At 37.1% G+C, this 26,566-nt stretch overlaps 1 protein-coding gene across 1 annotated transcript in view; it reads left to right on the plus strand.

The window, feature by feature from the left end:
- The window catches only part of LOC114464959 (voltage-dependent calcium channel subunit alpha-2/delta-4-like), a 77,715-nt gene that overhangs the window by 9,736 nt on the left and 41,413 nt on the right, over positions 1-26,566 (plus strand). Inside the window, exons 3-27 of the mRNA XM_028449646.1 lie at positions 2,033-2,149; positions 3,242-3,301; positions 4,110-4,272; positions 4,342-4,473; positions 5,265-5,325; positions 6,708-6,858; positions 8,241-8,315; positions 9,155-9,244; positions 9,335-9,448; positions 11,018-11,096; positions 11,194-11,327; positions 12,256-12,273; positions 12,386-12,463; positions 13,065-13,145; positions 13,263-13,337; positions 14,718-14,804; positions 14,925-14,996; positions 15,251-15,312; positions 18,042-18,109; positions 21,516-21,561; positions 22,113-22,210; positions 22,321-22,411; positions 23,019-23,111; positions 26,161-26,282; positions 26,358-26,426. Coding sequence (XP_028305447.1) covers positions 2,033-2,149; positions 3,242-3,301; positions 4,110-4,272; positions 4,342-4,473; positions 5,265-5,325; positions 6,708-6,858; positions 8,241-8,315; positions 9,155-9,244; positions 9,335-9,448; positions 11,018-11,096; positions 11,194-11,327; positions 12,256-12,273; positions 12,386-12,463; positions 13,065-13,145; positions 13,263-13,337; positions 14,718-14,804; positions 14,925-14,996; positions 15,251-15,312; positions 18,042-18,109; positions 21,516-21,561; positions 22,113-22,210; positions 22,321-22,411; positions 23,019-23,111; positions 26,161-26,282; positions 26,358-26,426 — 2,236 coding nt within the window. The remainder of the gene's footprint in view (positions 1-2,032; positions 2,150-3,241; positions 3,302-4,109; positions 4,273-4,341; positions 4,474-5,264; positions 5,326-6,707; positions 6,859-8,240; positions 8,316-9,154; positions 9,245-9,334; positions 9,449-11,017; positions 11,097-11,193; positions 11,328-12,255; positions 12,274-12,385; positions 12,464-13,064; positions 13,146-13,262; positions 13,338-14,717; positions 14,805-14,924; positions 14,997-15,250; positions 15,313-18,041; positions 18,110-21,515; positions 21,562-22,112; positions 22,211-22,320; positions 22,412-23,018; positions 23,112-26,160; positions 26,283-26,357; positions 26,427-26,566) is intronic.

Raw genomic sequence — 26,566 nt, forward strand, 5'->3', positions numbered from 1 at the left:
ATTTTATTGAGCAATAGTAATGTTAGTTTGTGGTGAATTTATTAAAAAAAAAAAAATAGCCTAAATCATGGAGCAAATGGATCAGGAGCTACTGAGCACTAATATTGGACAAAGCTTCAGTCAAACGAACAAGGCAGATCCACACAGTGGCCCCTCCTCCTCAAATCCTCCTCCTGCTGCTGCAGACAGCTTCCCAACAGATGAAGAAATAGACGACCTAGACTCCATCCAGCCTTTAGACCTCGATGTCAATTTGGTCGCAAACCTGTTGGAGTCCCTCAGCTGTGAGGCAGGACTCGCTGGACCAGCTTCAAACCTGCTTCAGAGCCTGGGTATTCACCTGCCCCCCAACTCTGACACCACCTAACCCCAGCAATCTGTGCCTTAAATGTAATATTAGATGCTTTTTGTAACATCCCATGAAACCTTTGCAAACCTGGACAGATGCTGTATTAGACTTCATTATTGAAATTAAATATTTCTTATAAGACATCCATGTACAGTATGAAAAATAGTTTGTTAGCGGTTTTGTAATAAGGAAAAACACACATTTGTTGACCCAAAACTCTTAAATGTAGGCAGAGGTAACTGTGCTCAGTGGTTGATTTTGATCAAATGTTAAAAATAGCTCAGAAAAACATTAAGTCAATAAATATGTTTAAATAAAGTGTTTGAAAAGTCAGATTTATCTGATAATCGTATATGGCTGCTGTTCTTGTAACAATGAGATTGTATTTTTTCAGATCAGCAGACATGATGATGTTAGAATAAATGTTTTTCCACAACAAAAAAAAAAAAAAATAGCCTAAAAAGGAACCAGGAACATGTTCCAATTGTATTTAAATTCATTGTTAAATCTTTCTGAGTACCCCCTGCAATGGGCTCCTGCACCCTAGAGGTACATGTACCCCTGTTTGAGAACCACTGACCTAAATGATCCTTTATGCATCTGTAATGGTAAATACAGCACACTGGTATCATGACGACAACATTTCTAAATGCAAATTTATGTATTAAGATAATATTTTCATTCTATTTCTATTTTCTATATTTAAAAAATCCACATCCACACACTACTATACATATATATGTACTGTATATGGTATGTGTACAGACTTCGCAGCCTTGTGTGGAAGAAAAAAATATGTGAGAATATGTCATACTATGATAATATAACATAATGTAAAATAAAATGGTAAATAACTTTTGTCTTGTATTCAGACAGTGTTTCTCATTCGTTTCAGCTGAGAAGTTACTAGAATCTGTCCATTATGTCCATTACTTGTTATGTTCTCTGTGCCATGATGATGACGACTAAGTAAAGACAATGAGAATCTTTACTGTATCAGCTCTGAACGTTTGGCTTTGATTGTTGTTTTGTTTCGCTTGGTTGGCTTTAGCAAATTAGTATTAGTGACGGCCATACCAAAGTGATCCAGAGTGTAAATAACCTACCTCGGCTGTGCCCTCCCTCACTTTGTTCCCTGATCCACCTCCAGCTGCTTCATCTCAGGAAAGTGACCTAATTACCATTGATGGATAGATTCCCATTGTAAAAACATATCTCACTTGCATTTATACACTAATTCAGACATGGGCAACTCACTTGTGTGTCCTTCAAAACAAGTACACAAATGACTCCTGTAAAATGACGAGCAAAAAAAGGACAAAAAGGCAACAAAAACACACAAAATGACCCCCAAAAACACACAGGACTACTACAAAAATACACAATAACATAAATATACAATACAACAGCAAAAAAAACTCCAAAAACAAACAAAATTAAAACAAAAACATAGACATTGACTCCCAGAAAACACATAAAATGGCTACAAAAATATACAAAATGGCTCCCAAAATGACTAAAAAAGTACTAAAAATAATCAACAACAAAAAAAAACATACATGAAATCAGAGTAACAAACTAAATATTACCATTTAGGCTCACATTTCCAATCACTGCTCATTAGGAAATGGCTTAAATAACGGCGTTATGATTAAAACTAACTATTTTCATTCTGCTTTTCAGAAACTGAAGGATGTGGAGTCGATTATCAAGATAGTGGAATTGAACGGAGGCACTTTGGTAAAGGATTACTCCGACAAAATCGAACGAATGCTGGGAAGTAAAATGAAATCAGTGAAGGTAAGAAAGAAGCATGTATGGATGGTTCATACTTATTTTTCTGATATTTCAGAACGTCCAGCATAAGGATCCGCTGAAAGAGGACAGTCAGCAATTATCTCTATAAAAGCAAGGAATCTCTGTCTGTATGTGTGTCTGTGTCTGTGTGTGTGTTCCACAAATATCTCTACGGATCAGGATCAGACTGACCTGAGAGTTTCAACATGGCTGCTGCTTGGTTCAAGGGTGTGCAACGTCAGATTTGTTTGGACACCCCACCCCCACGACCTGCCTCCTGAGTTGACAGACTCAGTGATGTCATCAGTCCTAGCTTGATGATGTCATCAGTTGTCATCATAATCAGCTCTACAGTGATAATGTCATCAGTTAGAACATTGGAACATTGGTCCTACCTAGCCAATCACTGCACACTGTAGCCACGTGCGCCACAGAGCCAATCGCTGGAGAGCCCACTTCCACGCCACACCCATTTTGGAACATTGGTCCCAGTGATGATGTCATCAGTCCTACCTCAACAATGACTGTTGCTTGCGGGACGTGCACATGGCTGCTGCTTGATTCAAGGGTGTGCGAGGTCGGATTTATTCGGACTGCAATGATACCATTAATAAATTATCTATAAAAGCAAGGAATTTCATAAATGCTTTACAAATTCCATGTGCTTCTAAACTGGCTGTTGTGGATTAATGACACTAAATGAGTCCGGACAGAGTCTGTTCTGGTCTGAGGAGATCCAGATCCGCGAGGACAACAAATTGGAATCGGAATAGATGGGGTTCAATTCCCTACAGTGTCCTTGCTAAAAGCCAAAATATATACAATCACAATAGTTATCACTCTACACATTTCACAACAAACCTAAATGTCCACCTTCAAACACAACCTCATTTGGCCATCCATGAAAAAACTACTTAACCTCCCACTTTTCTATAGCAACACATACTTCCTACGGGCACTGCACTAGTAACAATTAAACCATGGCTTACATCCATTGTTAAAGTAACTAAACTTCATTATCATCATCACGACAGGAATGCACAAGAATGCATATGAGATTTGTTTTAAGAGTGATTCATTGGTTGTGTTTCACAGAGATTGGCAGAATCAGCAGAAGATGCCGACTTGTACCATGAGTATAACGTTTCATTACAGGTCAGTCTCTTCTTTTTCACACACACAAACTCAACTGAAACACGCCAAATAAATGCTTCACAGTTTGTTCATGTGTCAGTCATGGACTCATGAATTCATTTTGGCTCTAAGGTGTAGATTGGAGATGCTCAGAGCATGTTGTAGTTGAGGTGCTAGCTGCTACATGTTTAGTATTGAGGTGGTAGCTGCTACATGTTTAGCATTGAGGTGGTAGCTGCTACATGTTTAGCATTGAGGTGGTAGCTGCTACATTTTTAGCACTGAGGTGCTAGCTGCTACATGTTTAGTATTGAGGTGCTAGCTGCTACATGTTTAGTATTGAGGTAGTAGCTGCTACATTTTTAGCACTGAGGTGGTAGCGGAGGATGCCAAGCCCCAGTGATCCACGAACACTTTCTTGCACAATTTGCACACAACTGGGCTTTTTCTTTCCGTCCAATGTTTTTATAAACTAAAATTAACGCCCACGAAGCACAGCAAAGTCTCTTATGTATAGTCTGTGCATCAGTATTATGGGTATACAGGGAACTTGTGAAAAGAGAACCACACTGCTTGGAGTGCATTTAATATTAATTAATCGCAATTAACACGTTAACATCTCCGCCTTAATATATATATATATATGATGGATGGATGTATGTTTATTTCTCACCTACTTAGGCAAGATGATTATACTAACATTTTCATCCATTAATTTCAACTGGCTTGCATGCTTGATAAGAGCTTGTACTGTGGAATGATAGATTTAGTGGACATTAACTGAGAAATGTAGTGCTTGGTAGATGTTCAATCTTCCTGTGTATTCCAGTTTGATTACTACAATTCAATGCTGATCAACTCTGTGAACGAGGACGGGAACTCTTTGGATCTGGGTGGAGACTTCCCCCTGGAGGAGAACGAACATTTTAATAAAATGCCCGTGAACACCCAGCAGAGCAACATCCAAGTTCCCACCAATGTCTACAACAAAGGTCAGACAGACTCCTCTCACGTGTATCTGACTGAGGTCAAACTCAGATTGCCTTACATTCTCTCTGCAGATCCCAACATCCTCAATGCCATCTATAACTCAGAGGCATTAAATGACGTCTTCATTCGTAACTTCCTGAAGGATCCCACACTTACGTGGCAGTATTTTGGCAGTTCAACTGGCTTCTTCAGGATTTTTCCTGGTGAGTTTAAAAGCACTCGAGCACTAATATCGTCATTTAGGTTTGAGGGTTAACAAATTATTTTTGTTTTTTTTAGTCAGGGATAAAACCTATTCTGAAGTTTAAGCATTAAAGGCATCTGTTAAGGTTAGGGTTGCCAACCAACCCCTAAAAAACTGAATCATCACATATTTGAACACAAAACTACCCGTTTTGGTAAAACAGCCACTTTGTTTGGTGACAAAGCAGTGGAAAACCTACAGCAGGGTGAAGAAAAAAGAAGAAATACTAGCAGATTTGTATCGAAATATCAGAGTTTTGATACCTACTGTATTGAATATTTTTATTACAACACTGGGTCTTATAGGTTCTTATATCATTTTATGTACTTTTTGATTAATTTATTTGGAATTTGGAGTTAAAACTACACTTCTTCTTTCATTTATAGATTTTTTATTATAAATTCAGGAAAATGTATGTAAACTGTTATGATAGTGAATATTGCTTGTGTTTTAGGTCTCTGCTCTATTATCTCAGCAATAAACTGCTCCATATTTACATTCATTCAAGGTGATGTTAGTTGAAAATCACTGTATTATAAGGTATATTCAACTTATAGGCATATCATAATTGTTAAGTTTACTTTGTACTTGTGCAGAAATGTTCTTTATTTTTTATTCTATTTTCCGTTTTATAATCAATATTTCCTTTCCAGGTTTTTTGCAGCCCTAGTTGACATCTAACAGAAAACCTAATCACTAACCTTGAATAAAAAAATAAGCTAATTTGTCACTATTTCTACTTTGTCTCAGGCATTAAATGGACTCCAGACTCTAACGGTGTGGCAGCGTTTGACTGCAGGAACAGGAACTGGTGAGTTTGCTTTGATAAGAACAACCATCACAAGAAACTACTTTAAAATTTTAAACTTGCTTCAAAACTGTTTTCAACCAAAATACACTTTGGAAAGATCGGCTTGTTTAGTGATGGTTACAATAATATAGGTTGACTTACTACTGCTATCATTTGTTCGTGTATGAAGAGGAACGGATTCTCATCTTTTTTGCCGTGGTGTGAGGAATTACCAGTTATCAGTCAATCTAATCTCCTAATTACTTACCTGCACTATTAAAGATGTGCATGAACACTGACGCCTACTAAGTCTTTGTCTTTGACACCTAGTCATATCCATGACTTGCAGGTTTTTGATCTGTTTTTTGTTTTGTTTAAAGAGTTCAATCTTTGTTCCAAAATAGGACTTTGTTGTCTCCATAAACCCGCCCCCTGTGAGTGCATGAGTCCTCCTTTGAGTCTGCTGCTAATCACATAATGGACTCAAATAAACCACTTTAAAGTAGTGAATGACTGATTAATCTGTATCCATACAGTAATAGAGTTTACCAGTCCTGACACTCCTTTGTGACAACATAATGGTTTGAGTGAGTTTGCGCATGGCTGAAGAATGGTTTTTAATTCCAAATTGTGCTTATTATTTTGCGCCCTGAACATAGGACTTGATTGTTGAAAGAATATTATAAATAAGATCATGAATAACCAAAACACCCGAATGTTTGAAGTAAAGTATGTTTTTTCTGTATCTTGCTTTGTCCCCTCAGTAATCTTAGACAGGTTTACAGAAGGTGGAGAGGTGGGTGGATGAATCCAAGTCTGGAACTTAAAACCCTTTTCTTTTTTTTGTTCTTGTGAGACTAATAAAGTAATATTTTACCTTATGACTGTCTATTTGTAGGTAAACTCTTAGTAAAGAGCTAATGTTGCAATTATGCACTGTGCAGAAACTGCCCCTGGAGCGTTTGCAAAGATAAAGCATTGTGTAACACACAGTCAGTATGCCAGTTGAAGGTGGTCGCAAATCGCTCTGTGTGTTGACTGAGTCCTGATCTCATAAGCTGCTTCCTAGTCAGGTCACTGACACCCACATGGTACCATATGTGACTGTTTATGCATTTCTAAATAGACAGATGACTTTGAATGCCTCCCACTGTTGAGCAGTAGAGATGTAAGACACATAGTGGGTTAGCTTAGCCACAAAATTATATCCATAGAATATTAAAGTAATAATTATGTTGCAGTCTTTGACCTGCAATGCACTGATCTTCTTTGTTGTGTAGGGTCAGGGTTAGTTTGCAAATAAGACACCTTTACTTCAGTTTGCCCTGTCAGTAACAACATCACTGTGTTATTTATTATGTTATTGAAGGCTGTACTGTATATACTTGGTTTTCTTTCAACAGGTACATTCAGGCTGCCACTTCTCCAAAGGACATCATTATCTTAGTGGACATCAGTGGCAGCATGAAGGGGCTGAAGATGACCATTGCCAAACACACCATCAACACCATCCTAGATACACTGGGAGAGAACGACTTTGTCAACGTCATCGCTGTGAGGCAAACAATGATTTAGTCTAATATTAGTCCTATCGATCTCTAATTGGAGTGGACTAGATTGTAAACAGATCTGTGTGTATGGATATGGTCTTTTAGCTGTTCCCTACTCTAGTGATTCCCAACCAGTGGTGTGTGTGTGTTTAGTACTAGGAAACATGAATCAATTTATTTAAATAAAAAAATTGATAGGGTTCCCAATCCATTTGTTTTAGAACATTTTAAACATACTACACAATAAAAAGAAAACATGTTTGGGGTAGACTGTAGAAAATGCAAAAATGACCAAAATGTGCCTTTAACTCTTGGCTATTGTTGCTCTTGTCAGAGAAAAGCCTACTGACAGATTAAACTGACATGTAACAGATATGAAGGGATACTTACTGTATATTAAAAAAGGGAGGTACACATGATTTCACAGAAAACCTAAGGGAGTACACAGGACTTAAAATGAATGGAAACACTGTCTTACTACTAAACATGTGTCAACTTCAACTTTGATCATCAGTTTCTTTTTTTATTTTAAAGCCATAAAAGCACAATCACACCTGCAACTGATGAAACTAATTTAGTTTTAGTTTTAGCATGCTAACCCAATGAAGAGCATAGATAAATTATTAGGAAGAATATATATATATATATATTCTTAAATTCCACGTGCTGAAGAATAAGAGGAATCTACACAATTACGTGTGTATAAACTATGTAATGTCGTCCACAGTTCACCTGTAACTCACGTTACTGTAATTGAGTTGTTTTTATGAGTACTTGCAATTTTTTAGTATACTGTATGTCTAAATCAGTAATTTTACTAAAGTACCTTTTAAAAGAAGTTAATAATTTGTTACATTTCTACACCCCATCGTTACTGAATAAATTATATTATTATTTTTAAATGAATTATTATGAAACGCCAAAAAATTTAATTACCAGCAAACAATCAAATGCATCACATCTTAGCCAACCAACCAGATTAAAATTAATTGAAATAAAATGACCACGCCAAAACAGCATTGAATGCTGGTTATTTTCTCAGTTTTAGAGTGCATAAATATAGCTATACTTAAGAGAATCATTTTGTTTTATTTTTGCTTTGTTTTTATTACATACAGATGCCTTTGTGGAAATTAAATTAAGTTCCATGTATACAAGATTTAGTCTCTTCTTCTTTTTAAGTTTATAATGGGATTTTTACAGTATGCAAAATATATCCAAAAGTATCCAAAAATTAATATAAGTGCTGAAAGTAACTAGTCACTTTTACATTGAGTACTATTTCATTGGGCTACCAATTTGTTGGGCTGCCTGTGTTGCTTGTCGGGAAGGCTCGTCCTGCACAGAACCATCATGCTGTTCTGTCTCTGTTTGTCTTCCTGCCAGTACACGGACTATGTGCGCTACGTTGAACCTTGTTTCAAAGGAACCCTGGTTCAGGCCGACTTGGACAACAGAGAGGTATAAGACAATTATCTGCTTCAATCAGACTTAACTTACAAAGAGTGTGTTTCTGCAGCCGTCAGATACACACACACACACACACACAAATGTGTTCTCAGGAAATATCGGGACGTGTCCTAATCGAGGGCTTCTCTTCTGACCCACATTTCCACTGATACATTTACCCGTTAACATTTCAAATGGGGCGATATTTTGGTCAATACTGATTTTAGTATTGACCAAAGATATGAAAGACCACAAAACTCATTTTTGAGAGTACGAGTGGTAGTGAGGGGAATGGTAATTCCCAGACTTAGTATGTAAATATGTCCAGAGCTAAAGTAAATAAAAGTGACTAGTTTTTTTTAAATAGAAATAGTTTTTGTTCATTTTCCTTTCCAAAAATATTGTTTTGAATCATTATCATGAGTCCAAGATATCATTTATCATATCGTATCATGAACTCAGTGTATCGTCCCACTCCTAGTTTTTAGCACTGATAGGTTTGCACAGATTATTGTTTTATAAAACAATTTTTTTTGTAGAAAATCATATTCTCAAAAGGCAACTATGATGGTCCTTTGAGTAAACGACAGTCATATTTAGATGTTTTTTGTTGTAATTTGGACTCTTTCGGTGATCAAGTGTATCGCCAAGGTTGCCCACAAAACAGGGCCAGTACAGCTGAGCAGCCTTCAACCTTTTTTATTTCACATTCAACTGATGCAACTAGTAGTTACTAGTAAAACTATGTAATGAACATATAGTATGTCAGTGAATATTAGGCCTCTGCGCAAAGAAAAATATTTCATGGTAATAGAAGACAGAAGATAACGCATGTATCTTTCAATCTTCAGCACTTCAAGCTGTTGGTGGATGAGCTGCATGTGAAAGGAGAGGCAAAGATAAAGAAAGCCATGAAGGAGTCCTTCAAAATCCTGAATGAGGTTTGTGCTCATTTCAAAGTCAGAGTTCAGCTTTTCAGTGGATGAAGAAGCTGATGGTGTGTGTGCGTGTGCGTGTGTGTGTGTGTGTAGGTGAGAGCTAACGGACAGGGCAGCATGTGCAACCAGGCCATCATGCTGATCACTGATGGAGCCATGATGGACTTTGAATCGGTGTTTGAGGAGTTCAACTGGCCTGAGCGCAGGGTGAGGAGTGGACCCTCCTAAAGCTGAACGTGTTAGAGAGTTAGCGTGTTCCACAGCAGTGGGTCTCAACTGGTCTCGCTTTTTTAATCCATCATCACTTTTAAATTTAAAAAAACAACCAATTTGACCAAAAAAATAAATAATTTTAAAAAGTGATTCATGAAAAAATGTGCTCTTTGGCAGTTATTCCTGCTCGAGTAGAACCATCAGGAGGACCAGGTAGATCATGAACATACAACTGGCTCCAGCCAATGCTTTTAACAGGCCAGGGTTGGGGTCATTTTTTGGTTACAATTACATTTTCAATCACAATTACAGTGACCAGCATTTTTTTCAATTACAATTATGTTCTTATCCTCAAAAAGTCAATTCCAATTACATTCTCAATTACTGAAGTTCAATTAAAATTAATAACAATTACTGAGCCTGAAATATATGACAATAAAACTTAACCTTCATCTTGTGTTAGCTTTCGGGTCCTCAATCAGCTGTAAAACACACTAATAACAAATATCTATCATATAATTTATATTGGTTACCTTGTTAGGCTTCCTAATCAATGAAAATATAGGTTTGAATATTTTTGGTTTGGGCCTCTGAGCCTTTTTGTGTCAGTATACCCCTAGATTCCATTTTTTTTTATGGTAAAATGAAAGAAAGCTTGATATGAAACATATTTTAAATATTGTTTACTAAATGTGTGTAAAACTAGGGCTGGGCGATATATCGAATATACTCGATATATCGCAGCTTGTAGTCTGTGCGGTGTTGAAAATGACCATACCGTTAAACTCGCGGACTTTTTTTTTTTTTTTTTTTTTAAATATCTTAGTGGCATTATGCACAAAAGGTGCACTTAAATTTAGTGTTGTTTTGAAATGTCATCTTAATGACAACATGCACAAAAGGGCACTATTTGTTTTAAAATATTGTAGTGGCATTATGTACAAAAAGTGCACTTTAATTTTGTGTTTTGAAATGCCATGTGAGTTGCATCCTGCACTAATGTCTTGTTTTGAAATGTCTCTGTGACAATTTTGCACAGAACGTGCACTTTCTGTTGACAATTTTATGTTTGAGCCACTCACTGTTTAATAAATACAGTTATGTCAACTTTGACTTAGTTGTGATATCACCTTTTTTGCATGAAAGTTTAAAATTGGCATATATTAATGCAGTATGATCAAGAATGTTTTAATGTAGACATATAGAATCACCATACTGGTGTGATTTTGTGCATCAAAGTGTTAATTCAAGGGTAATGCAAAATATCGAGATATATATCGTGTATCGTGACATGGCCTAAAAATATCGCGGTATTTATAAAAGGCCATATCGCCCAGCGCTATGTAAAACTGTACATAGAACTGTAACATGGTTCCCTAGGTTTGAGTTAAATTATAATTGACAGTTTTTATTGAATTTTCATGGCAATTACAATTACAAAGTCAATTATCTGAACTCAATTGCAATTGAATCACAATTGCGACAGCAATATACAGTATATATATTACCTCAACCCTGGGTACTACAAAGTTTATCCATGTGTTTGTTTGTTTCTCTCTGTAGGTGCGAGTATTCACATATCTGATTGGTAGAGAGATGACCTTTGCTCAAAACACCAAATGGATAGCCTGCAACAACAAAGGTTGATCCTGTGTGTGTGTGTGTGTGTGTGTGCGTGCTTGTGTGTGTGTGTGTCTTATCTCTAACACTGCGTCTCTGTTCCTCGTGTGTGTTTTCAGGTTATTACACACACATCTCCACATTGGCTGATGTGCAGGAGAACGTCATGGAGTATCTACATGTGCTCAGTCGTCCAATGGTGATCAATCATGACCATGACATCATCTGGACTGAAGCTTATATGGACACTGTGGTAAACAAGCAAACATCTTTCCTCAGAACACTGTAGTTTATTTCTGATGTTTCTAACTGTGCTCAGGTCAGTATTTGGTAGTTGGTAAGAACATCAAACAAGGACTCAAAATGAGTTTCTGTGAAGCTCGAGGAGATGTGTGATTTGAAGTCAGGTTTAATAATATATACGTTTAAATGTGTGCTTCTGGTTTTTGCACTATCCTATCCAAATTCATGGCCAGGGGTGGACAGGGACAAACATTCAGCCCTGAATAATTTTAATTATTCCCTCTTTTTACCTCGTTTCTTTGGCCATTTTTCAACTTCCTTTCTCCCATTTTTAGCCCTTTTCAAAAAGCTTTTTTCACAAGACACTTTTTTCATACTTCAGCAACCTTTTGCCAATAAATACCCCTTTTTCCTTACTTTTATCGATTTTTGCAAGTTGTTTTTTGACACTTAAATTTATTTTATTTTTTATCACTTTTCATCCAATGAGCTAACTTTTGCCCAATAAATACCACTTGGTTCCTTTTTCACTACATTTTTGCCACATTTTGCTCATTTAAGCTACTCTTTGCCATTAAATACCACCTGGTTCCTCTTTATTTGCCCATTTTTTTTGGCCACTCTTGACTGCTTTTGGCCACTTTTCACTCTTTTCTTGCCATTTTTTTGCCACTTGTGGACCTTTTTTGGCCACCTGTTACCATGTCTGCCTACACTTACTCTTCAAAAGAAAAAGATGAATGCAGTGTTCACCCCAGTCCACCCCTGTTCATGGCTCCAAATTTGTTGCTACTTCATCAGGAAAATAAACCCTTTTTTAATGTACGGCCTTTTCCTCATCACTACTGTCATCACTTCACCTTCATCCATCTGTTTCGTCCCTCTCTCCTCGGACTCATTCTTCCACCATCATCTGGACTTTCCCCTCATTCCGACAGCTTCCCAAGACAAAGGAGGTAAAACCTAGAATAACCTCTAGCATTAGAATTAAGCTTGTGGAAGTAAAGGAGGAACAAACCATTGAGTCTTTAGAATCTTCTTATCTTTATTATGTCTTCTTTCTCTCAGCTCTTCACTACCAAAGCTCAGAGTCTGCTGCTCATGACCTCAGTGGCCATGCCAGTGTTCAGCAAGAAGAAGGAGACGGTCAGTGTTTTAGTCTCTCTCTCTTTTTGTTTCATTTGGGGTTAGGGTTTTTCTTTAGACGATAACGACAAACAGAACAAAGACTGTTAAAAAAACTATGAACAGGAAGTGTGGTAAAGTACAATCTTATCAGGCTCCGTCCTCATTGACCACATCTTTATAGCATATTTACCAATTATTATTATCATTATTATTATAACATTTATTTATACATGAAGTCTTATCAAGACATTGAAGTGTCATTCTCAAGAGAGCCCCATTTAGGAGAAACACATGACTAATTTAAAACATATAAAAACATTTAAAAGTTTGATACAAAAACAGATTCTGCGATGCAGAATTCATAATTCATATGAAGTCAAAATGCAAAGCACATCAGGTTCCAATGCTAAAAACAGGAACAGAGATCTTAAAGGGCACATGACACCAAATTATTGTTGCTAAATGCAAGAAGACTTCCTAAATAATGCGTCCACTGAATATTTTATAATCTTATGTCCATCTTAATGTTAAATTTCACTGTCACTTTTAATGCCTCGTCTTTTAGACTATGGAGGATAAAACATAATAACGAAGCTGAATTCACCACCTTTGTCTCCAGCTGTCCCATGGCATCCTACTCGGTGTGGTCGGGTCTGACGTTCCTCTGATGGAGGTGATGAAGCTGGCTCCTCGATACATGGTGAGTGTGAATCACGTCACCTGCTTAAGGTCACTGAACTCAATGTTGGTCCTATTTCTGCATCCAGTGTAATAATAGAGGAATTCTGAAAGCTGATGTTTAGTACTTTTCTCCCAGCTCGGAGCTCATGGCTACGCTTTCCTCCTCAACAACAACGGTTACATCTTGGCCCACCCGGACCTGCGACCACTGGTGAGTTCAAGTTAAAACTACTGATGGAGTCACTCATAGCCGACGTTACTCTGAATGACTTTTTCTATATTTAAAGCATCGCTGTGTAACAAATGTCTTGTGGTGTGCATGAGAGAAGTGGTGTTAATTATTAACGAGGGCCAGGGTTGGGGTCAATTATGGCATAATTAGGGCCCGAGCAACAACGCTGCGTAGGACCCTTTTGTAATGGACCTCGTTTTTCTTATTACTATTATTATTATTATTATTATTATTATTATTATTATTTTATTTACGGTGAAATAATCACATTTTTGAGGGCCAAAACATGTTCAAAAACTCATGAAAATTTGGACTATTAGGACTGGCGAAAAATGTGATATTTTGGGGGAATTGAACATGTGAATGGCAAAATGACTCAATGGCACCCCCTTGAAAATTGGCTCAGTCACTCCCTAGCAATTAACTGATGTGATAGCTAGCTGCTGTTATAGTTAGCTGCTGTTATAGTTAGCTGCTGTTATAGTTAGCTGCTGTGATAGTTAGCTGCTGTTATAATTAACTGCTGTTATAATTAATTATGCCAAGACTTCAGAGCCGAATTTATACTGTTGTTTCAGAACATAGTGTCATCACCAAGCTGTCATCACTGCTCTTGAGCTACTATAACCACCTGTCAACAGAGCTGTTCTAACTCACCTTCAGATGCCATAACTACCAGTCAACATCAGTTCTTTCCATTTTAACTCGGATTAATAATTAACATTATTAATTTTCTAGACCTGTTAATTTTATTAAGTGACCTCGAGCCGAACAATGTTACAGTTCTATGTAAAGTTCTACACATATGTAGTTAATAATTATTAGTTTTCCCACATTTTACCATTTAAAAAAAAATATAAATCTAGGGGTATACTGGCACACAAAAGGCTCAGACGCCCACACCAAAAATATTAAAACCTATACATTTTCATTGATTAGGAAGCCTAACAAGGTAATGAAGAGATGGAAAACAAATTAGATGATAAATATTTGTTTTTAGTATATTTTACAGCTGATTTAGGACCTGTTATCATTAGAGATAACAGAAAGCTAATACAAGAGGAAGGTTAACTTTTACTAAGTTATTTATTTCATGCTCAGTAATTGTGATGATTTGTAATTGAACTTTAGTAATTGTGAGTGTAATTGTAATTGACTTTCTGAGGATAATAAAAATTGGAATTTAATTGTAAATGAAAAAAATGCTGGTAACGATAATCGTAATTGAATTGTAATTGAAGATGGGTAATAAAAACGTAATTGTAACTGAAAAATATAATTGACCCCAACCCTGATGAGGGCACGTATCCAGTATTTTACACAATGCCCGGGTGTGTCACTGTGTTCTCTGTGCCACAGTACAAGGATGGGAAGAAGCTGAAGCCCAAACCAAACTACAACAGTGTGGATCTGGCTGAGGTGGAGTGGGAGGACACGGAAGAGATGGTAAACCATGACCAGATGCAACTTAACCTTTTACTGTAGTCAGGTTATGAAATTAGGACAATAATATAGGAGCAATTTTGGCCTCCTGTAGTAAATGTCCTTACATGTAATATTTTCCAGTTGAGGACCCCGATGGTGAAAGGAGAGACAGGCAGCAACAGCCTGAACGTCAGAGCGTCCGTTGATAAAGGGGTAAGGGATCCATCCTGTGCAGCACTGCTAAAAGTCATCTGCTATAGAACTTAGTTTAGTTATAAAAGATATAAAAGTGTAAGGGAAACCCAGCTAATGTTGGTAAACATGGCTAATCCTAAAGAGGAACAACTTTAGCTTTAAATGAAGACTACAATTATTTCATCTATTCACACTAATGCTCTCACTTCTTCAATGTGTGCATTAAGGCTTTGACTTCTATTATGAAATGATGCTTTTATCTCCTTTGGCAGAAACGACCTCTGTACCTCACAAACAACTATTACTACACCAACATCGATGAAACACCTTTCAGGTGAGATTCAACACCCTACCCATGTGCCACTATAGCTAGCTAGCTAACACTCACAACTGTCCATCTGTGATGAGCAACTGGTTAAGGATGCGCCGACCAACCAGAAACTGATTGTGATTGACCGATCAGAATTCTCATGAAAGTTGATCTAAAACAGGTCAATCTAGGGGTGGGCGTTATGGGAAAAATATCATATCACGATTTTTTCTTTGTGAAATCACAATCACGATTTTATCACAATTTTTTTCATTCAAATCATCTAGACTATTTTAAAGTTATTTACCAATAAAACAAACCAAATCACCTACTTAAAATAATTGCCCTAAATGGAAAAAAGGAATAAAAGATCATTTAGGACACGGTAATTATCAATTTTTTTTTAATTGTATGTAAGCAATTTATCAAACTGGTTCGTAGTACAATTAACAACAAACAAAAAGGCTGACAAGTTATTTCAGTCACACACAATCTTTTTACTTTGTTTAACTAAAATAGTGTAGCATTAGCACCACTTGCTACATAACAAGGCAGCATATCAGTCTAGTGATTTCTATTTGTTATTGAGGTAACACACACATATTAATAAAATCCTACTTTAAGCAGTGTTTGAACACCTCATTTCACACAGTTTAGACAATCATATCCTTTACAAGATAAAACGTTATTGCTTTGATTACATTAGGCCTGGGTAATATGGACAGTATTCATATCTCTATATTTTTCCTCAAATGGCAATAGGTGATATAAACTTCATTCATTTATTTATTTTTTTTTTTTCAATAGTTTTACAAGAAAAACAATAATGGGTCAAAGTCAGTGGAGAAAAATGCCACAAAGACCCTTTTATTAATCACTAGCCGCACATTTGTATCACTTTTGACTTTTTCCTTCATTAATGCTTAAATGTGATTAAATTATGTAGTAATGCTTTTTTCATGGCAGCTCTGAGTGGCTGAAAGTAGTTTTTAAAGTAAATCACATTCAGGACACTGTCTCTTTAAGAATATGGAAACAGCCCCTTTAGCTACAGCAGCAGCAGCAGATCTCTGCTACAGCGCAGCGACAGCGTTAGTTATAGAAGAGAAACACATGCAGTGTTTTCTCAAACATATTTCAGTGTTTCAACACTCAGAACTGATGAAGTTTAACAGACAGACAGACATCTGCACTGAGCCTCTGACAGACAGACGCTAACACGGAAGAAGCAGCACAACCAACTGTGTGTGTCCGTGCACTGGGGGGGAGGGGGAGCAGAGCGTAATTCTGCTCCGTTTAAGCGCTTAATAATCTATAATGTCTGTAATGCTGACATGCTGACTAGCAAATGATGTGATTTGGCAGAGAAAAAAAACATTGGATGTTCTGTGTATGAACCACAGACATATGATGCAGACTTGGCACCGTGAGGGTTAAAATGTGAACTACAGACGGTTCTACGATCTCCGAGATTTGGGAGATCGTCGTCATGTTGTAATCCTTAACGATCTAATTTTGTCAGATCGCACACCCTTAGGTCAATCATTCAAACATATAAAACTACTTCCCCAGGTCTGGTGATTTGACACTCTCTCCTACTGTCTGTGGGATTTTTTTTGGTTAGATGCAGAGGTATGGGCTGGGATTTATTTTGTGCCACTAGAAACTGAATTTGAATAGTTGTATTAAGTTTGAAAGTAACAACTTGAAATTGAATTTACTGTTTTGAAACTGAATTAGTAACTTGAAATTGTATTTTTTTTCCTGTTGAAAAAAATTCACCTAAGTGAATTCCAAAAAATTATATATGTCAGATTCACTGCACACAATTAAATTTACTACATCGGCAAGGCTGAGCAATCAGTCATTAATTCATGGGATTCCTGAAAACTCCTTTATGGCCCATTGAGGGTGTGACCATAGACACAGTATATATACATTTTTTTTTTTACATTTTCAAAAATACAAACTCTTGATGAAAACATAAACTCAACTTCTACCTTCTTCAAAAGAAGAGACCAAAAAACAAAACAAAACAAAAGGGGGTACATTAAAGGAAAATAAAAAGTAAATCAACAAAAAAGGTGCACCCATATGAGTTGGGCATTAATATAAAAATATAAATCGGATCATAGGCACATCAGGAGGAGATCAGGGTTAAATATATCAACAAATGGTTAGTCTGTAAACAATAAATAATAAATCTGGGGCGATGGGACATTTCAGTTAAAGTATCTTTGTGAGCTTAGGCTGAGGAAAAATAAATAAGACATATATGTACATAAACATAAATACATACATACACAGGTGAACATAAACACACACATCAAATTAAAACAATACATTATTAGCAAAGTCTAAACATAATTTCCACACAAATTTACTAGTCTAAAGTTTTTTCAGGGCTGTATAGATATATATAATAAATGAATTCATATTTATTATAAATATCTATGGTCACACCTTCAACGGGCCATGAAGGAGTTTTTGTAGACGTAAACAGGAGTTCCATGAATTAGTTTATATAAATTTGAGAAGCAGAAATATTTTGAATTCTTTTTCAACAGGAAAAAATACAATTTCAAGTTACTCGTTCAGTTTCAAAACAGTAAATTCAATTTCAAGTTCTTATTTTCAAGTTCAATACCAACTATTCAAATTTAGTTTTTAGTGGCACAAATCTCAGCCCATACAGAGAAAAGTAAGAGCCTGTTATTCAGTGTTCTGTTGTCTCTCACTGTGTGTGTCTGCAGCTTCGGCATGGTGCTGACTAAAGGTCATGGGAGTCTGATGTTTGTTGGAAACGTATCAGTGGAAGAAGGTATCGTGTCCATTATAACCATTTCACCACATATTCTGTCCTGTCCTCTTTGGTTTCACTGATCAGTGACCGTCAGTGAGACAATCGTGTGTTTCACTCACAATATGCAAACTGGCCCTTCTTTGGATTGAAAATCAGTTAGACTTGCAACTAGGATTGTAACGATTAATCGTAAGGCAGTTAAAAATCGATTCATAGGAATCACGGTTCATATCGATTCTCTGAAAATTGAATCGATGTGCTTTTTTTAAACAGCAGAGGGCGCTATATCTATTTATCCTTCTCTTGTCCAGAAGTGTAGGCAGCAGCCGGAATCTGCTACTACTTTCTTTCTGACCGCCTTCTATTCTTAAACATGTTAATGAATGATTCCTTACTAGGGATGTAACGATTCACTCAACTTCCGATACGATTCGATTCACGATACTGGGTTCACGATACGATTCTCTCACTATTTATTTTACAAAATGGGACTGTAGACAAATTTTTTTTTGGGAAAAAAACTAGAAAATACTGTATTATTTTCCTTTTATATTTCATTGTCAAAAGAATCCCTTGATAAACTATTCAAAACAATGCAATTAAACTAAAAATAAATCTTGAATGAAATAAATAAAGGAATCATAGAAATGAAGCCTATTAATTTAAATTCTGGTTCTATAATAAACAATGCAAAACTACATAATAGTTCTTTTTCTTTTTAAAAGTGCAACTGAAAATGTATTTTGTGCCTTAACAACTGGACTTTAAAAAAAATCTGTAAAAGTCACGCTTTTCTATTATCTCTGTCTGCTAGCATAGCATCTCTTCTTTGCTGCGAAAATATCTGCATGCCAAGCGACCACTGGGTTACCAGCACCCTCTGCTGGTCCAAACAAATATCTGACATAAACAGTGCAATGACTGTTTTTTTTTTCTTTTTAAAAGTCTAATTGTTAAGGCACAAAATACATTTTCAGTTGCACTTTTAAAAAGAAAAAGAACTATTATGCAGTTTTGCACTGTTTACTATAGAAGCAGAATTTAAATTAATAGGCTTCTTCTTCATTTGTATTATTCCCTTATTTCATTCAAGATTTATTTTTAGTGAAGTTGCATTGTTTTGAATAGTTTATCAAGGGATTATTTTGACAATGAAAAATAGGAAAATAGCACAATATTTTCTAGATTTTTCCCCCCAAAAAATAAAGGAATATTTTTCAGTCATTTGTCTACAGTCCCAGTTTGTATGATAAATCGTGAGAGAATCGTATCGGGAGTTGAGTGAATCGTTACATCCCTACTTGTAACTCAGGGGCAGGTCTAGAAAATTTTGGTTAGGGGGCCAATGCAGGGCCACAGACTCAGATTAAGGTGCCACAGTGAATTTCAAATATTAAAACAACAACCTAAAATTACATTTAATAATACCGCTTACCCTAAATTATATAATTATTTGCAGAATGGGCATATCCCTTATATGTTCAAACAACAACATAAATAAAATAATAATAAAAAAGAATGCATGTGACATGCTGTTCATGCAATAAAATACTTTATCATACTGTATATATGCGTGGATCAAATGCCAGCAGCTCATTGCAACAACTTACATACCAAATAAATGCTTACCATAAAGAACAAATGCAATGCCTTGTTTAAAGTTCAAATATGTAAAACTACCGCCACGACAACAGCTATAAGGAAAGTGAAAAAATAGGAAATGGTAAATGGACTTGATTTTATATAGCGCTTTATCACCACACTGAAGCAGTCTCAAAGCGCTTTACATATCAGCTCATTCACCCAATCACTCTCACATTCACACACACCAGTGGGACAGGACTGCCATGCAAGGCGCTAGTCGACCACTGGGAGCAAGTGTCTTGCCCAAGGACACTTCGACACATAGTCAGGTACTGGGATCGAACCCCCAACCTCTCGATCAGAAGACGACCCACTACCACCTGAGCCATGGTCACCCTGATTTGAAAATATTAGATTCATGTGAGCTGCACCACTCAACACATGAAAGTTCCTACCCAGTGTAATGGTTTAAATCTCATGACTACTTATTTTAAAAATATAAAAATAGTTTATTCTGCCAAAAATGCATATTAGGGGTGTCCTGATCCGATATTGATATTGGATATTGAACCGATATCAGCCAGAAAACGAATATCGGATTTTATCGGACTGCATCTAAAATCTCCGATGTTTTTGTTCCCACCCTCGGTTGTTCCCACCATATACTGACAGTAAAAAAAATACCTTGAACTTGAAATGTTGACTATTGTTCTCTGTTTGAGTAATGTCACTTGACCAAGCCTTTTCTAACATTCCACGCTAAGAAATAACTAATAAAAGTATGTATGATTCGCGCTGTTGTATTGTATCGGATCAATACTGGTATCGACCAATACCCAAGGTTGCGATATTGGTATCGTATCGGAAGTGAAAAAGTTGTATCGGGACATCCCTAATGTATATATTTGTTAAGGTTGTAGATTTATCACAGTTTTAACAACAGCAAAAAATAATTTGCAAGCCACAATTTAATTGGTCTTTTGTGAATCTAGATGGGGTGGCACTTGGGGTAGTCAATCAGTTTTTCTGGGTGTGCACGTGTCACCCTGGGTCACCCTGTTAGCCCCGCCCTTGTTGTAACTTATTAAGTTACTATGGAACCAGTATATCACGTTCTGACATGAGACTGTTTGTGTAAAAGTAAATGTGTCCTTAAAGCTGATATCTGGAGTTTCTGAGAGAACATCTTGATGTCCCGCCCACAAAAGCTCCACTTCCTCCCCTGTCTCTGTCAATCTACCAGAAGCTAGCCTCTACGTTGCAAAACATAACAAAGTCTAGTACAAACTACACATTTATTGTTAGAGTGCCATAACTATTCATTAAAACATGTTTATTACCTGTCCATGAGAAATGTCGCCAAATCCTGGTCCGCTGAATCCTTTTGAAAGCAGCAAGTCCCTCCCCCTTTGAAAAGCAGCTCCGAGATAAATCCTGTTGCGGTCACGAAGACGTTTATCCACAAAGTTTGTACCCGGACTTTTCTTTTGTTTTTTAGTAGAAGCTTTATGTGTTGGCAATAGTGGAATGGGTAAGTGGAGTTTCGGAGCGCTCCTCCATGACACTCTGCTGCTCAGTGATACCAGTTTGCTGTTGTGACGGTGCACGCGCATTCACGTTGATTGACAGTGTCCCGCTCCAGGAAGTTGAAGCCTATTGGCTGGGCGAAGTCGGCGCCTTCTTCTTCTTTTGGGGGTTTTATGGTAGTTGGAAAACTTAAGAAGCGCATTACCGCCACCTACTGGATATAGGTGGACCATAATTTAAGAGGACCAAAACTTTAAAAAAAATAAATGATAAAATAAATAACGTAAATAATCCAGTTTGCTTTGGTTTTTAGGTCTGCATGATCTGACTTCCCCAGACCTGTTCATCGCCTCAGAGTGGTATGTGTGATGAACGCAGTGTTAATATAGGAAAGAACAAAGTGTTTGTGTGTTTTTGGACTTCATTTGTGTATTTCTGGAGTCATTTTGTGCCAACAGTTGCCCTTGTCTGATATACTCAAACACACTGTTAAGTGCTTTGTTAGTTTAGGCTTTATCATTTTATTTTCTAACTTTGTTCAATGATGCCTTTTTAAAGATGTGCATGTATTAATCTCTGTCTTTTGCAGCGTTTTTTTTTTTTTTTTCTTCCTTCGATAATTTCTGAAAATCTTTATTCATACACTTCTTTTATAGGATTTTGACATTTTACCTTAGGTGGACATATTTTACTTATTTTTAAGCTTCGACATATGCCATTATTCTGACTATTTGTGCTCCATGTGGAGACAAGTTCACCAGCATAACTAAATAAATCTAAAAGAAGAATGTGTTCAGTAAAGTTTTTAATAGTTTTTCAAAGAATTTATTTTATCTAAAAAATAATAAAGTGTATTTTCAAGCAGTTTGTAAAGTAGTCCATCGTGGTTTGATCAGCCTTTTTTTCTCAGGACTTACTGTGAGACTGACATCGACCCCGCTCACCGAAAATACTCCCAGTTACAAGCTGTCATCCGGTATCTGCTTGGGAAAGAGCCAGACCTGGAGTGTAAGTGTTTGACTCATACATCCTTCTTACATCACCTCTTCAAAACTCAAGCAAAATGCAGATTTTGGCCACTTTGGGTTAAAAAATGTCTTTTTAAATCTTTTTTGAAGGTGACGAAGTGTTACTGCAGCAGTTGCTCTTTGATGCTGTAGTAACGGCTCCACTAGAGGCCTACTGGAATGCTCTGATGCTCAACGAAAGGTTAGGACATCCATGCTACACTGTTGTTCTTCCTTACATTTGCTCCCTGTAGCATTTCTTTTACATACAGTATTTAGCTTTTTTTCAGAGACTGCTATCAACACGGCTCTATTTAAACAAGCTAGAATCCTTAAACTCCTGGCTGTGTTCAAGCTCAGTTCTGAGAAGTTCAGGACTTCCCGTTTCATAAAGCCGGCTCAGTGTAGCTCCTGGTTTGCTTCCTTGTATGATGTATTAACATTAATCATCACTAAGGCTTAACTGAAACAAATATAAAGCTTCTATCACAGATTAAGCAATTGTTGTGTTTATTTGCAGCACTAGCATGTTTTAATAATGATAATTATAATACATTATATTTAGAAAGCTTTTACAAGTGCCCAAACACACTTTACAAAGATGGAACATCAGAGACATAAAATAAGAGACATGAATAGAAGAAACATAATATTAGACATAAATAAGAAAAGAGCATAAAAAACATTAAAAACAAGATGGTTTTGAAGGTCGGTACAGTGTGTGGTGGGGTTTCATACAAATGTACACCTACTGTTGGTTTAAAAGCTGTGAACCTGGTATAACTGTAACTTCACCTGAACATTTTCAGACTGGAACCAGGGATTGAAACAGCTTTCCTCGGTACCCGATCTGGTCTGATGAGGCTGATGAGATATGCAGGCGTGGAGACCCGAGTAGCAAGGTAAACAAAAAGATACATTTACTTAAAGGTTCAGTATTATGCTATTTTTCACCCATCTCCATTTGTTCTAAGACCCCAACATTGTAGTATTTGAGGTTTATTTTCCCAAACTCGCATGTTTTCTGGAGTTTTAGCCCTCTGAAAAGTCACTCAGAGTGCTCCTGAAAACAGGCCATTTTTTGCGCCTTCATGCATATGCAAGTTACAGAGTCTCAACAACTCTGTCTCCACCCTTTCCTCTGCACACACCCAACACAGCATAACGTGGATGGCTGTTCATCATAGGAATGGGATCCACACAAGGTTCCTGCTGCTTAACAGAAGGTTTTCCTTGCCGCCATGATGAATTCATGTTGGGTGTGGGATACATATGTATGTGTATATACGTATATGTGCATATGTGTGTATCCATAAAATGAAGAGTCCGTCCTTAAGACTGCTCTACTGTAAAGTGTCTTGAGATACCATTGGTTATGATTTGGCGCTATACAAATAAAAGATTGATTGATTGATTTATTGATTGAGTAGGCGTAAACACACACACTGCTTCAGCACTGCTTCAGCGTGTGTGTTTATCACAGCAGCAGGAGACTAAACAATCACTTCCTTCTCCTTCTCACTTCTACTGACCACAGAAATAGTCCATTTAAGACGATAGTCTAATGTTTTGTCCAACCGCTGCGTCGCATTGGGTCACAAACACGTCAGATCATCCCATCAAGGAGATACAAGGCAGTATAACGGCTACTAAAAGTGAAACTGATTGTGAGCGCTCAAGCTGCACCGCAGGGAAGTAAGTGGTCAGCTGTTTAAAACACTCACATGAGCTGCTACGTCACTTCCTTGCCCTCCTCACCTATTCTGACAACAGGAATAGTCCATTTAAGACGATAGTCCGTTGTTTTGTCCTACTGCTGCGTCGCATTGGGTCACAAATACATCTGAAAGACGATACGAGGCAGTACAAGGGCTGCTAAGATAGAAACTGATTGTGAGCGCTCATGCTGAACGTAAAGATATTAACTGTATTATCAACCTGCATTCGCCATGTTTGTTTTACCTGTGAGGTAGTTTGAGAGGGAGGAGCTCACATTCTTACGTAAGGTAGGAGGATCCAGGATTGTCAGGAGGAGGAGTTTCTGCCTTATGACTCATGAGGAGGGGAAAATCCAACTCCCACATTTGGAAACAAAACTTTTTCAACTTTGGCCCTCTGAATGAGGCTAAAGGAATGTACTATCACTGCAGCAAAACCATTATAAAGTGATTTTTTCATAATTCACAGTTTAAAGAATAAAGTCAATTAGATGCAGCCATCCAGTTCAAATAATGACTAATGGGTCTGCTGGTGTCTATCTGCGGCTCACAGTAGGCGTAAGGCAGGTACATTCTGTACAGAAGGGACACACACTTATTACCCCATGTAGCCTAACACATGTTTCTGCATTGTGGAAGGAAATTGGTCTATCCCATGCAAGCACAGGGTGAACAGGCACACTCTATACCAGACATGGGCAACTGGTGGTCCGGGGGCCACATGCGGCCCCAAAAGTATATGTACAAATGATAGAAAAATACACAAAACATAAGCAAGAATACATTAAAAAAAATACAAAGACTTACAACATTATAGGAAAATCCAGTATAGACAAGAAACACACAGAAAATACTCCAAAAACACTCAAAACTACAACAAAAATGAACGACAATAGTAGTACACAAAATTACTCCAAATAACACAAAATGACAACATAAATACAAAATATTTCTCCAAAATACATACATTTTCCAGAATAATGCACAAAAGAACAGCAGAAATGCACAAAATGCAATCATAAAAGCAAAACAACAACAAACATACAGAGAGTGACAGAAAAACAGATTGGTCTTTATTCTAAATGCTGATATGAATGTTGATCATGTGGCCCTTCGATCAAACAAACATTTTTGTGGCCCCCGCTGTTATAGAAGTTGCCCACCTCTGCACTATACAGACAGTTTCCTGCCCAGGAATCGAACCTAGTTCGTCCTGCTGTGAGACAGAAGTGCTAACAGTAATAATACAGATACTTAGAAATGTCATGTTCACAATTTGATTCAACAAGACATTTTATGGAAGTGTTTTAACAAATTCAGGTCAGGATTCCTGGTTTTCACCCAGACAGCGTGAGTTGGACTCACAGTATGGACACCGATGCAGCTGGATGGGACAGTAGGTAGATGATTAGTGGTCAGGGTTTGAATCCCAGCCTCTTTAGGTATGACTCTTTATGTTGGATGGTAGGTCAGGTGATAAAGCCAGTATCAGGAGTCAGGGAACAAACAAGGGTTGTTATTGGTTTTTCTTTTATTTTGTAGTTTTCATCTTCTTATTTCTGTATTTTTGACTGAAATCATTCTATAAGTAAAAAAACTAATTTATTGTTTTATCTTATTTAGTTCAGCATTGTTTCACTTTTGTTATACGTATACAAAGACCTTCCTTCCCATAATTATTGCTGCTGTCAGGATATATTGGCGCGTTTCCACTGGCGGTATGTTCTCTACTTGACTCGGCTCTACTCTTCTTTTCCTGTTTCCACAGGGAAAAAGTACCTCCTCCATGGTACCTGGTGCTGCCTTTTTCAGTATCTGCTTAGTTGAGGTTCCAAAAAAAGCAGCCCTGGTTTTAAAATGTGACGTAGGAACAAAGGAGACACTCAGAGAATCATCACAGCGAAGAGTAGAGAAGAAGCATTTGGCCGCCATTGATTTTTGTTGGTGATCTTGTGAGAATTACAGCAAAAAACTGCAATCTGTTGAATCTGGCAGTTTCACGTGTCAGGTTGGTGCTCAATGGAAACGCTCCAGAAAAACAGTATCGGGTCCCGAAAGCGAGGAGTGCGGAGCCTTGTCGAGTCTATACCGCCAATGGAAACGCGCCATCATTTTCCCATTGTGGAACAATTAAAGTATACTATCTAATCTTACCTTTTCCTATAATCTTTCTCCTTTAAATCCTCCCAAAGTTTAGATCATTTTCAAACAAAGTGGAATTTCTCCTTTGCAGGAGGTTTCTGACGCCAGCCGATAAAGACAATCTGTTCACCATGGACCACTTCCCGCTGTGGTACCGTCTGGCTGTGGAAAACACTCCTGGAGTTTTCTACTATTACCCCGTTGTTGATAAAGGTGTGTGACTGAACACTCAGTTGTAGAGAAAACCTGATTTATCCGCTTGTTTTAAGGCTCTTGTTCCCTCCTCAGGAGTGAAGTACGTCATTGCCACAACTTCAGTGACCGTATCGTCTGAAGGGAAAACCTCCATAGCTGGTGGTGAGTGTACTTCTCTTATTTTCTTACATTTATTCATAGACACAATCCTCAAAAAGAGTTTGAATTTATTCATCTGCACTTTCCAAGAGGTATATAATGTAGGAAATTCCATCCGGTATTAATACTTAATTTTTCTTAAA

Source organism: Gouania willdenowi, chromosome 6, assembly GCF_900634775.1.
Source record: "Gouania willdenowi chromosome 6, fGouWil2.1, whole genome shotgun sequence".
NCBI lineage: Eukaryota > Metazoa > Chordata > Actinopteri > Blenniiformes > Gobiesocidae > Gouania > Gouania willdenowi.